This window comes from Bos indicus x Bos taurus, chromosome 6 (genome assembly GCF_003369695.1).
Source record: "Bos indicus x Bos taurus breed Angus x Brahman F1 hybrid chromosome 6, Bos_hybrid_MaternalHap_v2.0, whole genome shotgun sequence".
Taxonomy (NCBI): domain Eukaryota; kingdom Metazoa; phylum Chordata; class Mammalia; order Artiodactyla; family Bovidae; genus Bos; species Bos indicus x Bos taurus.
This window is the reverse complement of record NC_040081.1, coordinates 12,666,672-12,679,456: the sequence shown is the minus strand read 5'-3', so window position 1 is coordinate 12,679,456 and position 12,785 is coordinate 12,666,672. Positions and strand designations below refer to the sequence as shown.

Below are 12,785 nucleotides of genomic sequence, written 5' to 3'. Positions count from 1 at the left end.
GGCCTGGAGAATCCCCATGGACAGAGGAGCCTGGTGGGCTGCAGTTCATGGGGTCTGCATAGAGTCATACATGACTGAGTGACAATCACTTTCATACTTTCACTTTTGCAGAGTGTCTTATCCCTTGAAACAATCTGAAGCATTCAGTTGCAGTGTTCTAAAATTTAAAATTTTAAGATGAACCTGAAACTGTTTAATCTAATGTCTGACTTATAGCTATGGCAAAATTTTTCCCTTTTTCTGATTTCCTTAGATTTGTAAGTATTGTGGTGGAGGCATTACCATCTTCCCATTTAAATTCAGAAAAAAAAAATTGACATGTTGTACTTTGTGACAGAATTTCTGAGTTCTGTAGGCGTTTTGGAGTCATAGGCAGAACACATAACTAGAATACAAATAATCAAAACCTGTTGATTTTCCTGACTTAAGAGAAGTTGTTTTAACTTTCAATTTATGATAATGTTCAGTAGAAAACTGAAACTTATAACCACTTAAGAAAGTTTCTACCTTTTCTTTGTAAAAGTTCCTGTTTTAGTGAAGGTTTCAGTATGTCTCATTTGTAATTTTTATTAAACCAAACTCATGTCAGCAAAACAGAGTTACTTTTCAAGTCAGACTTCTACTGTCTGATGATATACTGAGGAATTCATATTTCTTCTGTTTAATAATTATTTTTAAATGGATATATCTATATATAAATCACAGGGAGTCTGAAGTATAAAATAGTTATCAATCAAATGTACACTAGAATGATATTTTTGATTTAAGGTTTTTGTTCCTATTAGTTTTGTGTTCTTGCCATATTTTTAATTTATTGAGGACAGATATTATTACATTATTAATATTTTGACTCAGTGTTCAAAAACGTGATGCAGAAATTTTTTTAAGGTATAACATTATCTCTAACAACTTACTTCTATTTATCATAGAAGACTTAACAGTCAAGATCTCTGAGCCATATCTGGTCTTCCTGGATTCTTGTTAAATATTTTTGAAGACCAGAGGAGTGCTATTAGAATGGTATAATAAAAAGATGCTCCAGACGTTGACTTAGCGTCATATTTTGAGTTCAAGTACATAGCCGTGTGTACTTAGTAATCTGCATTGTTTCTCTCTTACCTGTGTGGCACCTTGAAAGTAAAAGAGCAAGTCATCCAGTTGTGTCTGACTCTGCCACCCTATGGACGGTAGCCCTCCAGGCTCCTTTGTCCATGGAATTTTTCCAGGCAAGAATTCTGAAGCAGGTTGCCACTTCCTACTCCAGAGGATTTTCCCGACTCAGGGATCCATCTCTTGGTCTCTTGGTCTCCTTCATTTGCTGCTGGATTCTTTACCTCTAGTGCCACCTGGGAAGCCCTGCATAATATGAATAATCTGCATTAGAAAAACTGCCTCCACAGTAAAAAAAAAAAAAAGATATTGCTTTTGAATACTAATTTTTTCATCTGTTTACTCTTCAGTGATTTTGTCACCATTGTGTAAGTTAGGAACAACTAATTTTCAGTGTCACCATCTTTTTGAAGATGGTATCCTATAGGCAGTTCTTCTCATGGATAATAATCTCAGGGAAAACATTGATAAAAAAATTTATCTAGTGTGCTAGTGCAAATCAATGTCAAAATGTCATATGAAGTTAAGAAAAAAATCTTTGTCTTTATGTAAAAGTAATTTCAAATGATCTTGCATATCAAATAGGTATTTGCTTGAAATATTCAGGTGCAATTTATTTGTTTAATTAAAGTTAGATATTGTTTTGATACAATTCTCAATTTTATGTGTTAATCATTAATTATCTTAAGTAATATTTTAAAAGTGAAAATAGAAACACCTATATTTGAACTAAAATTCTTAAAACATATGTCACTGAAGTAAAAACGACCTTTCGAGAGGTTATGTTAATTCTTTCTGAAGATCAGAGCTCCTTCAGCATTTTCCATTTAGTTGCAGTGTAAAGACCTGTTAAAATGACACTAAAAATGTAGCGTAATCAACATGCAGTGTTAATCAAGCTGCAGTTTACAAACTTATGTTTTATCGCAATTTTTGTTATTAACAGTCAGCTGAATTGAAACTAAGTGGGGTTTTGCAGTGTCAAGTGTTCATACGGTTAGGATACTTTAACAATTAGCAGGATATTTTCAAATACTCTGGTCTTCCGGCAGCACTTTCTTATTTAAAGAAGATAATATGTATGCATCTATCCTTTGATTTGCCATTGTTGTTTTGCCTTTATAATTTACAAGATAAACTGCAATTTAAAAAAGCTCCGTCAGTGTCTACTGTGCCTGTCATTGGGCTAAGTATCTTAAATCATATTTCATTCTTACAGCAATTCTGTAAAGCACATTTATTTTTTTGATAAGGAAATTGAGACCCACAAAGACTCAAGATCATACAACTTGTGATTTGCTGGACATAGTTTTAACTTATCCAACATTCCTAAGAAAAGACCTAAGGAATTGTAGAAATGTCCCTTATTTTATTATATTCATATTAAGATTTTTCCCCTCAAGTGATTTTAATATATTTTGTTTACTTTGTATTACTGTAAAAATGTAGATCTCAGGGTAGGCAGGTAAATGACCCCATTTATTTTACAAGGAATAACTGTATCCTAAGAAAATAAGCAAATTCCCTAAGTTTCACAAGGAACATGTGCTTTCTTATGGTTAATCAGTTGGAAAATATTTGTGGAGGGTACAGGATAAGCCACAGAGTGAGGGGAGGTACCAAGTGTCACTTGCTAGGTTAGTTGAGGCTGGTGGCTAATTCATGCTAGAGGATGTGAGCGTCTCAAATATTAATAATATATTCCTCTCTTTGAAGTATGAAAATAGTTTGTAACCTCTAGAGTTATTTTTATTAGACTAATAATTAATTTTTTATGAAAAACATTTTTGGGGGGCCTCACCATGTGGCTTGCAGGATTTTAGCACTCTGAGCAGGGATTAAACATGGGCCCTTGGCCTGTGAGAGCTTGAGTCCTAACCACTGGACTGCCACAGAATTCCTTATAGTGGTAATTTAAATGTAAAAATCAAACTACATAAAACTCCTTAAACTCTTAGACCATTACTAAAATGAAAGTTTTACAAGCTAAGCATGAACAGAAGTACAAAACTAGTATTATTCAAAAAAAAAAAAATAGCACCAATGTAATAGAATGGACAGGACTGTGTAAAACTAAGTCACAGATGTTGGTTTAATAGTAAAAAAATTTAACCTTGTATTTCTATAATGTATTTCTGAATTTTCCCTAAATAAAAATAATACAGAGCATACATTTTTAGAAGCATGTTATACAAAAATTATTAATACATTTAAACTTTTGTTTCCTACTATAGAATAAAAACATAAAGCTATCAGAGAACTTTGCCAATGCCAATATTGAAAGTGAAAGTGAAGTCGCTCAGTCATATCCAACTCTTCGGAATTTCCAGGCAAAAGTACTGGAGTGGGTTGCCATTTCCTTCTCCAGAGTATCTTCCCAACCCCGGGATGCAACCTAGGTCTCCCACATTGCAGGCAGACACTACCATCTGAGCCACTTGGGAAGCCAATATTAAAGGCATGCTATTTGATAATCATTTAAAACTCTCTTCATTTACTTAGTGATGGAATTAGTATTGTGCTAAAAATATGTACCTAAGCCAATAACACTGCAATTAGGAACCGAAAAACGTTTTACTCTGGATTTTCTGTTATACTTACTGCCAATAGTCAAGCCAAGTTGGACCACACAGAGATAGCATCTGAGCCTATTATTTGTAACTTTATTTTTTATTAGTTTTTTTTTTTTTTGGCCATTCTGTGCAACATGTGGGATCTTTGTTTCCTGAGCAAGGATCAACCTGCTCCCTCCACAGAGGAAGTTTGGAGTCTTAGCCACTGAACTGCCAAGGAAGTCCCTATTAATATGCAGGGTCTGTAGCTCAGTTAATAAAGAATCTTCCTGTAATGCAGGAGACCCAGGTTCAATCCCTGGGTCAGGAAGATCCCCTGGAGAAGGAAATGGCAACCCACTCCAGTATTCTTCCTGGAAAATCCTATGGACAGAGGAGCCTAAAGGGCTACAGTACCTGGGGTCACAAGAGTCGGACACAACTTAGTGACTAAACCAATGCTGATGTGCTACTGAGTGCTGTGCTCAGGTTCTGTAGTGCATCCTGCCATGTGTGATGGCCAGATTCTCTGACGAGTCTCTGTTCTAAGGCAAAATATTTTTCGTATTGTGCATCTGTTTGTATACCATCTCTCCTTCACCTGTTATGCATTGAATTATAAACACAAAGTCACATTCTAAAGATAGATGGCTGTACTCAGTAAAAGGGTAGCCATCTAGATGACCTGGAACATGCTTATATTCTCCTTGTTAGGCTGTTATTGAACTGTAAGCATAGACGTTTTGCAAAATCTTGGAGCAAACTCAAGGACCCCTGTGAGTAAGCCCCTGGATCTTTCGGGGAAGTGCTCCTTCAGGCCGTAATGTGGCTCTGTGAACGCACATTCCTCCTTGCCTTTCATGTCCGCTCTGCTGGATGCTGAGAAAGTATTGTTTTTCTAACATTTGGATCAAAAAACGTACAGAACTGTGTCGAGAATAATTGAAGAGGAAATTTTTCTTTCTCGGCTTGAGATGCCACACTCGGGTTGTAAAAGGGACAAGTTTTAATGACATCCATCTGTTGCAGATTAAAATAAATGGAGCTCAGCGTTTGAATGCCTTGTTCAGAGTCAGACTTTATATAGGCATAAGTACAATTGGTTTTAGGATTGAGAGTTCTAGGGACAGACAGCAACAAAGCATAAAAAGTCTGTATGTCAGACTTTGCTCTCAAAGGATTGTTGTTTCCTTCTTCTCTCTTTCTAGTGCTTTTTGTGCGTGAAATCTCCCGGGTCAAGCCAAGAGACAACAGTCTGTTTTGAAAGCATGCCTCTCCCACCACTAATGCCTAATTTTAATTTTTAAATTCTTACTTTTGTCATACTCAGAGGGAAATATAGCATGGTAAACATTGCTGCATCTCTCACCAGGAGTCCCGGAATCCTCTTTCATCTCTGTGTTGATTGAAGGTAACCAGACTAAAAGCTGTTTATCCTAAGCTCTTATGTCAAGAGCTTTAATCACAGATTGACCTCTTTGTAGTACAGGGTTTGCAAGTGTTTATCTGGAAGTAGAAAATATATACTTCTGTACCAATCTATACTTTTAACCTTCAATAATGTCAGTATCTACATATACATTTTGAAGTTTCATTTTAAGTTTGTTCTTGAAACTCATGATCTGAAAGCATTTTATAATAACACACTTAGTTGCATTTGCAAAATGCATTTCCAATGCGTTTTCTTACTTTGGAAAAACTAAATCCCTTAATGGGGTTCTAGAAGAATACAGCTTATAGCAAAATTTACTGTGACTCAACTGCTGAAGAGATCCTTGCCAGGATAGCTCACGTGTTTCCTTTCTATTGGCTCTAGCCTGTCTAAAAACCTGGAAACTTTTTTTTTTTTTGGCTAGAATTCCAAGGACTGGACTTAAGTCTTTTACTTGTCTTTACTTTTTAGGAGTTTGATTCAGAAAAGAGAAAATTAGTTATTAAAACTTGTTATTGTGTAACAGCAAAAGCAATCCTCAATGTCATGCCCAGCCCCTACAGAAGGTTCTGAGAGGGTCTAATAGGTACCCCTCCATGACACCTGAAGTCCCTTCAGACCAACAATAGCACCCCCCTCAAGCTTCTGCAGGGTGTCTCTGGGTGTTTCTTCATTCCTGCAGGGTCAGCTGCACCCTCTGGCTCTACTTCTGTTCATGGCATTCTTTTTTTTTTGCAGGAATGATAGCGAACCCTGATCTTAGTTTGTGAGTTTGATCATGTTAGGCATGTAGACAGAGACAATCAACTGGCTTTTTAATGTAGTGTGTACTTTACTGTCTCTTTCCTTATTCCGAAGTTAATGTGTTTCTAAGTAGTTTGTCTCAAGCCAACTCTTCATTTTTCTCGGTGCATAGATGGCTGATAAATTTGAGGCTAGAGCTGTCAGCCAAGAATTCTCTCTCTAGCTAAGGCACTCTATCAAGCAAGTGCCAGGATTTACAGAGCAAATAGGTAGACCAAGGGCATACTGAGGTTATCACAAACAAACTAAACCTATAGCTGAGGTTAGGTAGCTACAGTAACCTCTGCTTTGATACCTTGCACAGATGAGGCATTACAGCGGAGAAGACTTGCTTTGACACTGAGAAACAGGAGTTAAACCTTGGATCTTCCACTGAAAAATTCTGTGACCTTGAAAATTTTCTAAACCTCTTTCCTCACCTATTAAATGAGCATAATAATAGTTGCTTTCTCCTAGTATTATTGTAATCACAATACAATGCATATGACTTCTTAGCTCTGTGCCTGACGCACTATAAACATTCATGTGCTCAGTCGCGTCTGACTCTGTGGCCCCATGGACTGTAGCCCGCCAGACTCCTCTGTCCATGGAATTTTCCAGGCAAGAACACTGGAGGGGGATGCCACTTCTTACTCCAGGGGATCTTCCAGACCCAAGGATTGAACCTGTGTCCTGCGTCTCCTGTGTTGGCAAGTTGATTCTTTACCACCAGTGCCACCTGGAAAGTGCTTGACATTCATAAGTATTACTTATAATTATGAAGCCTTGTGTACTGGATGGAAGTACTTTCTAGGCATCATCTTTAATATAGTATGTAATATTTGTGCATACTAAGTCACTTCAGTCATGTTGGACTCTTGTAGCCCGCCAGGCTCCTCTGTCCATGGGGATTCTCCAGGCGAGAATACTGGAGTGGGTTGCCATGCCCTCCTCCAGGGGATCTTCCCAACCCAGGGATCGAACCCGAATCTCGAGGCGAATTCTTTACCACTAGTACTACCTGGGAAGACCATGTAATATATAGCATGTGGATTCATTTTTAAAAACCTAGATATGGGAAATAATGTTGTCATACTTTCTGTGACCTAATGTTATTTAATGGTTGTTTTGTAATAACTAATGTTTCTTGTGGGATATTGATGGAGCATAATGCAAAGAATTATCATGTTTCACTTTTAAGTGCTGGGGCAAGAAACTTGAAGGAGGAAACTCTTCCTGGAATTTAGAATTTGCTGCAAATCACAAATACTTCCACAGAATAGGCATTTCAAAGTGAGTTCCCATTCAGTCCCTGCAGCATTGCAGATATGCTGGGGGCACACTGCCATGAGCAGAGCTTTCAGGAAGGATGAAGTGTGAGGCATCACAGCAGAGCAGGGCGGGGGAAGGCAGCACTATGTTAGTCACACCGGGATATGTTTCTGAAGGCTCCGCGCGTGCAGTCCCGATGTGCAGATTCCAGTCACACCTTTCGACTCCTCATAAATTATCTATCGAATTTGTAAATATATATGGCATTGTGGTATTTGGCTTAAATGTGAGGTGATTTTGTCTTAGGGTGTTCAGTCTTCCCCTGTGGAAATCATCCTAACAGTCTGCAAGTAATTCCATATTTGAGACTCCCAGAGGAAACACTTCCATTTCTGTATCTGTACTTCATCACCAGTCATAATAAATAGGTCCAAGAATATGCCAGGGGCCCTTGCAGAGTCCTTTCGAGAGAGAAGGAGGCAGGCAGTATAGCCTACTGGGGAGAATGGTGGATTAAGAGCCATCCCACCTGCATCTCCCTTTCTAGTAGGCCCCTTTTCATAGGGCTCTCCTATTGTAGGTAGGTTGCTGTCTTCTCTTTGCACGTGTGTGCGTGCTAAGTTGCTTCAGTCGCATCTGACTCTTTGCAATCCTATGGAGCATAACCTGCCAGCCTCCTCTGTCCATGGGGATTCTCCAAACAAGAATACTGGGCTGGGATGCCATGCCCTCCTCCAGGGGGTCTTCCTGATCCAGGGATTGAACCCACATCTCTTATGTCTCCTGCATTGGCAGGTGGGTTCTTTACCACTAGTGCCACTTGGGAAGCCCATTTCCTCTTTAGTCAGATGTTATACCACAAGATCTATAAAGTGATGCCAGTATCTTGGAACCTAATGAAGTTATCATCATCCTTGTGTTAAGGTTTGAAAATCGGACTTTGTCAGCAAGTCAGAGAGGCAAGGTGCCTATGGCTACGTCTCTGAAATAGCCTCCTTTGGACATATTTCTTGGTGGGGGTGGGGGTTTTCAGCTGATTTTACCAGGATCAGGTTTTGAGAGGAATGGACTCAGGATGAGGACTTAGAAGGCAGTTTCCACTCGGACTGATCATCTTTACCAAGAGATTTGAATCTGGTATTATGTCAGCTGGTTTAAATTTAATCTTGTTTTTCCAAAATCACTATGATCACAAAATTTGCATTGGCCCAGTCTGCACCTGCCAGCTAGCACTATCTGCTTTCCTCAAAGCATCCTTGCAACTTTCTGTTTTTCCCGTATCATAAGGACAGATGACTGTCAGGCGACCCATAGTCAGTATTTTCCCTCAGATGCATCTGAAAACCAGTCAAGGAAGAAAGAGGAAACCCAGTACCTTTCATTTCTTTTCAGTTTTTGATTCCTTTTTGGCTTCATACTAGGCTCAGTATAAAGTCCCTAGCTTCCTGAAGCAAAAATGAATGGGTAACAGTGGATTTGGGGGTAGTATAAATTCATCTTTACATGTCTTTATTTGGAATAAAGCAGTAAAATTATTTTAATGATTCTTTTACACTCTTTAATAGAGCAGAATGTATTCCCATTGACCTTAATGTCCTTAGCTCTCTAGAAATGTTGTGAGGTTGCTCACTTGTCCTGTTAATTATTATTAAGTGTTTTAAATTCAGGTTTGAATTATTTTGCAGCCAAAGCTTTTCTGATCTGCGGTGCAAACATTCTTGTTTCTTTGTTTTTGATATGTTCTCACTTGATCAGTAATTCACTGAAGCTCTTTTCTGTTTCTCACAGTCTGACAGCAATGCAAGCTTCCTCCGTGCCGCCAGAGCAGGCAACTTAGACAAAGTTGTGGAATATCTGAAGGGGGGCATAGACATCAATACCTGCAACCAGGTAAGCGCCCTGCAGCAGCCTCTGTATTATACGCTGAAGGCATACCTGTTACCTATAGGTACACTCAAAGAGCCCAGCAGGGTTTTTTGTCTTTTATTAAATTTACTAAAATAGCACCAGTCCAGAATTATGAAAGTTTATTTTTGCCTCCTTACCAACTTTTGAAGCCTCAGACATTTGTATCTAGAGCTAATAATACCAGCAAAATAGATAGATCAAAAATGATTGAACATCAGTTTTGCCTATGAAATGATCTGGGCTGCCCTTAGCTGAAATACTGCTCATTTATTATCAACTAATTATCCAGATGCTGGCTTCTATTCTTGTCTGCTGTAGGCCTTTTATTCAGGTGGTAACTGATTATTACAACTTGGGATAGAGAAATAAAAGGATAAAGTCAAAATTATGTACCCATTTACCCGTCCCTACCCTGCCATTACTTTTAAAGTATGGATTTGAGTGAGAAGAATTTGAAACTGTTGGCTTAAATGAGGTGTTTGGATTATTTATTCATCACACCCATTTGCTAAGGACTTTAGATGTTATTATACATTTTGGATATTATTTGATCCCAGGGATGTTGAGATTTTTGTGTTTTCTATAAGATTTTAATACCATGAATAAAAGTGTCTTGTGAACTCCAGTATTCACTATAATGTGCTAAATGTTGTGATGTGTGTGTGTGTGTGTGTGCATGAAAGAGCTAACTGGGAAATGAATAATCCTGGCTAATTATAAGCTGCTGCTGCTGCTGCTAAGTCGCTTCAGTCGTGTCCGACTCTGTGCGACCCCATACACGGCAGCCCACCAGGCTCCACCATCCCTGAGATTCTCCAGGCAAGAACACTGGAGTGGGTTGCCATTTCCTTCTCCAATGCATGAAAGTGAAAATTGAAAGTGAAGTCGCTCAGTCATGTACGACTCTTAGCGACCCCATGGACTGCAGCCCACCAGGCTCCTCCATCCATGGGATTTTCCAGACAAGAATACTGGAGTGGGTTGCCATTGCCTTCTCCAAATTATAAGCTAGCAGGAGATAAATTTCATTGTCTAGTTCGAAATCATCTGTAGAATGTCATATATATCCTGATATATATACCTGATGTGTATTATACCCAGTTACGTTCAATTTATACTCCCCTGAAATTAGTAAATCTTTCAAATACAACTTCTCAAAAACTGAATCTGGTGTCTTTTCATAGTCAAACTTGCTCTCCTCCCAAATTCCTACCTGCTGATTTTCTTTTTGTTGTTCAGTTGCTAAGTCATGTCCAACTCTTTGTGACCCCGTGAATTGCAGAATGCTAGGCTTCTCTGTCCATCACTATCTCCCTAAGTTTGCTCAAACTCGTCCATTGAGTTGCTGATGCCATCTCATCCTCTGTTACCCTCTTCTCCTTCTGCCTTCAGTCTTTCCCAGCATCAGGGTCTTTTCAAGTGAGTCACTCTTCCCATCAGGTGGCCAAAGTATTGGAGCTTCAGCTTCAGCATTAGTCCTTTCAATGAATATTCAGGGTTGATTTCCTTTAGGATTGACTGGTTTGATCTCCTTGTTGTCCAAGAGACTCTCAAGAGTTTTTTCTAGCACTACATTTCAAAAGTATCAATTCTTTGGTATTCAGCCTTCTTTATGGTCCAACTCTCACAAGCGTACATGACTACTGGAAAAACCATAGCTTTGACTATATGGACCTTTGTCGGCAAAGTGATATCTCTGCTTTTTAGTACACTAAGTTTGTCATAGCTATTCTTCCAAGGAGCATCTTTTAATTTCGTGCTGCAGTCACCGTCCACACTGATTTTGGAGCCCCAAAAAATAAATCTGACACTGTTTCCACATTTTCCTCATCTATTTGCTATGAAGTGATTGGACTGGATGCCATGATCTTCGTTTTTTGAATGTTGAGTTTTAAGCCAGCTTTTTCACTCTCCTCTTTCACCTTCATCAAGAGGTTCTTTAGTTCCTCTTCACTTTCTGTCATTAAAGTGGTATCATCTGCATATCTGAGGTTGTTGATATTTCTCCCGGAAATCTTGATTCCAGCTTGTGCTTCCTCCAGCCCAGCATTTTGCATGATGTACTCTGCATATAAGAAGTTAAATAAGCAGGGTGATAATATACAGCCTTGACATACTCCTTTCCCAGTTTTGAACCAGTCTGTTGTTCCATGTTTGGTTCTAACTGTTGCTTCTTATCCTGCATACATGTTTCTCAGGAGGCAGGTCAGGTGGTCTGATATTCCCATTTCTTTAAAAATATTCCACAGTTTGTTGTGATCCACACAGTGAAAGGCTTTTTCACTTTTCATTGAAAAACATAGTCACTTTCCTTACTGATACTTAGTTCCCACAGGTTTCCACCCTTGTCTTCTCCCTTACTCCCGTCCAGCACTCCTTTCCTGGTTCATTTTCCACATCCGCAAATTTGCATTAACCCACAGTATGGTCACTCACCATAGTTGCCGTAAGATCCTGCTTAATTAGGTTCTGTCTTCATCTTGTCACTTTGGTCAATCTCTATGCTGTCTTGAGTCATCTTTCTAAAATAAAAATATTTTTATGGTACTCCTCCACCCTCAAACTTTTACGGCTTCCAATGCTTAGATCAGTGTGGTTGTTATATAAAAATTACCTGCAGACTTTTGCAAAGGGTGCAGGGTTTTCCTTGCTCCTCCCAAGACTTTCCACCATAGGAAGTATTGTCACCAACGGCAATATTTCTTGTCCTTTAGGGAAGTATATCTCTTGGCATCAAAAATATTGAGTGCAGCTTGCTTTTAGGAATCAGTCTGCTATAACCCTGAGCATCCCTATGTATTCCTTTGGGTGTGACAAGAATGAAAGACACTGAATGCTATTTATCTGGGGAATTTCTCAGGGTAGTGTTTGCAGTGAGCAACCTTGAGGGATTAGGTAGCTCATTCCTTCAGAGAAAACGCAGGCTTCTTCATTCTTAGTTTAAAAGCTGTGAATCCCTGAAGGTTAGTTCTTCTTTTTTTTTTTTTTTTCATTTTCTGAATGTTGAGTTTTTGTTTTTTTTTTTAAATTTTATTTTATTTTTAAACTTTACATAATTGTATTAGTTTTGCCAAATATCAAAATGAATCCATCACAGGTATACATGTGCTCCCCATCCTGAACCCTCCTTCCTCCCTCCCCATACCATCCCTCTGGGTCGTCCCAGTGCACTAGCCCCAAGCATCCAGTATCGTGCATTGAACCTGGACTGGCATCTCGTTTCATACATGATATTTTACATGTTTCAATGCCATTCTCCCAAATCTTCCCACCCTCTCCCTCTCCCACAGAGTCCATAAGACTGTTCCATACATCAGCGTCACTTTTGCTGTCTTGTACACAGGGTTATTGTTATCATCTTTCTAAATTCCATATATATGCGTTAGTATACTGTATTGGTGTTTTTCCTTCTGGCTTACTTCACTCTGTATAATAGGCTCCAGTTTCAACCCACGGTATGCACAGGTACCCATGGTCCTCTGTGTCCCTTCCTTGGGATTGGGAGGGGACATAGGGAACTGGTGTAGGCAACATGTTGACAGGCAGCCGATTCTTTGCTATGAACTCTGAAGTCAATTGAGCTTCCCTCGTGTCTCAACAGTGAAGAATCCACCTGTAATGCAGGAGCCTCAGGAGATGCAGGTTCAATTCCTGGGTCGGGAAGACCCCCTGCAGTAGGACATGGCAACCTACTCCAGGATTCTTGCCTGGGAAATCCTATGGATAGA

At 39.1% G+C, this 12,785-nt stretch overlaps 1 protein-coding gene across 41 annotated transcripts in view; it reads left to right on the top strand.

Annotated features, from left to right (window-relative positions):
- The window catches only part of ANK2 (ankyrin 2), a 365,297-nt gene that overhangs the window by 136,987 nt on the left and 215,525 nt on the right, over positions 1-12,785 (top strand). For all 41 annotated transcript variants that reach the window (XM_027543772.1, XM_027543778.1, XM_027543779.1 and 38 more), the window contains exon 2: positions 8,938-9,039. In XM_027543772.1, coding sequence (XP_027399573.1) covers positions 8,938-9,039 — 102 coding nt within the window. The remainder of the gene's footprint in view (positions 1-8,937; positions 9,040-12,785) is intronic.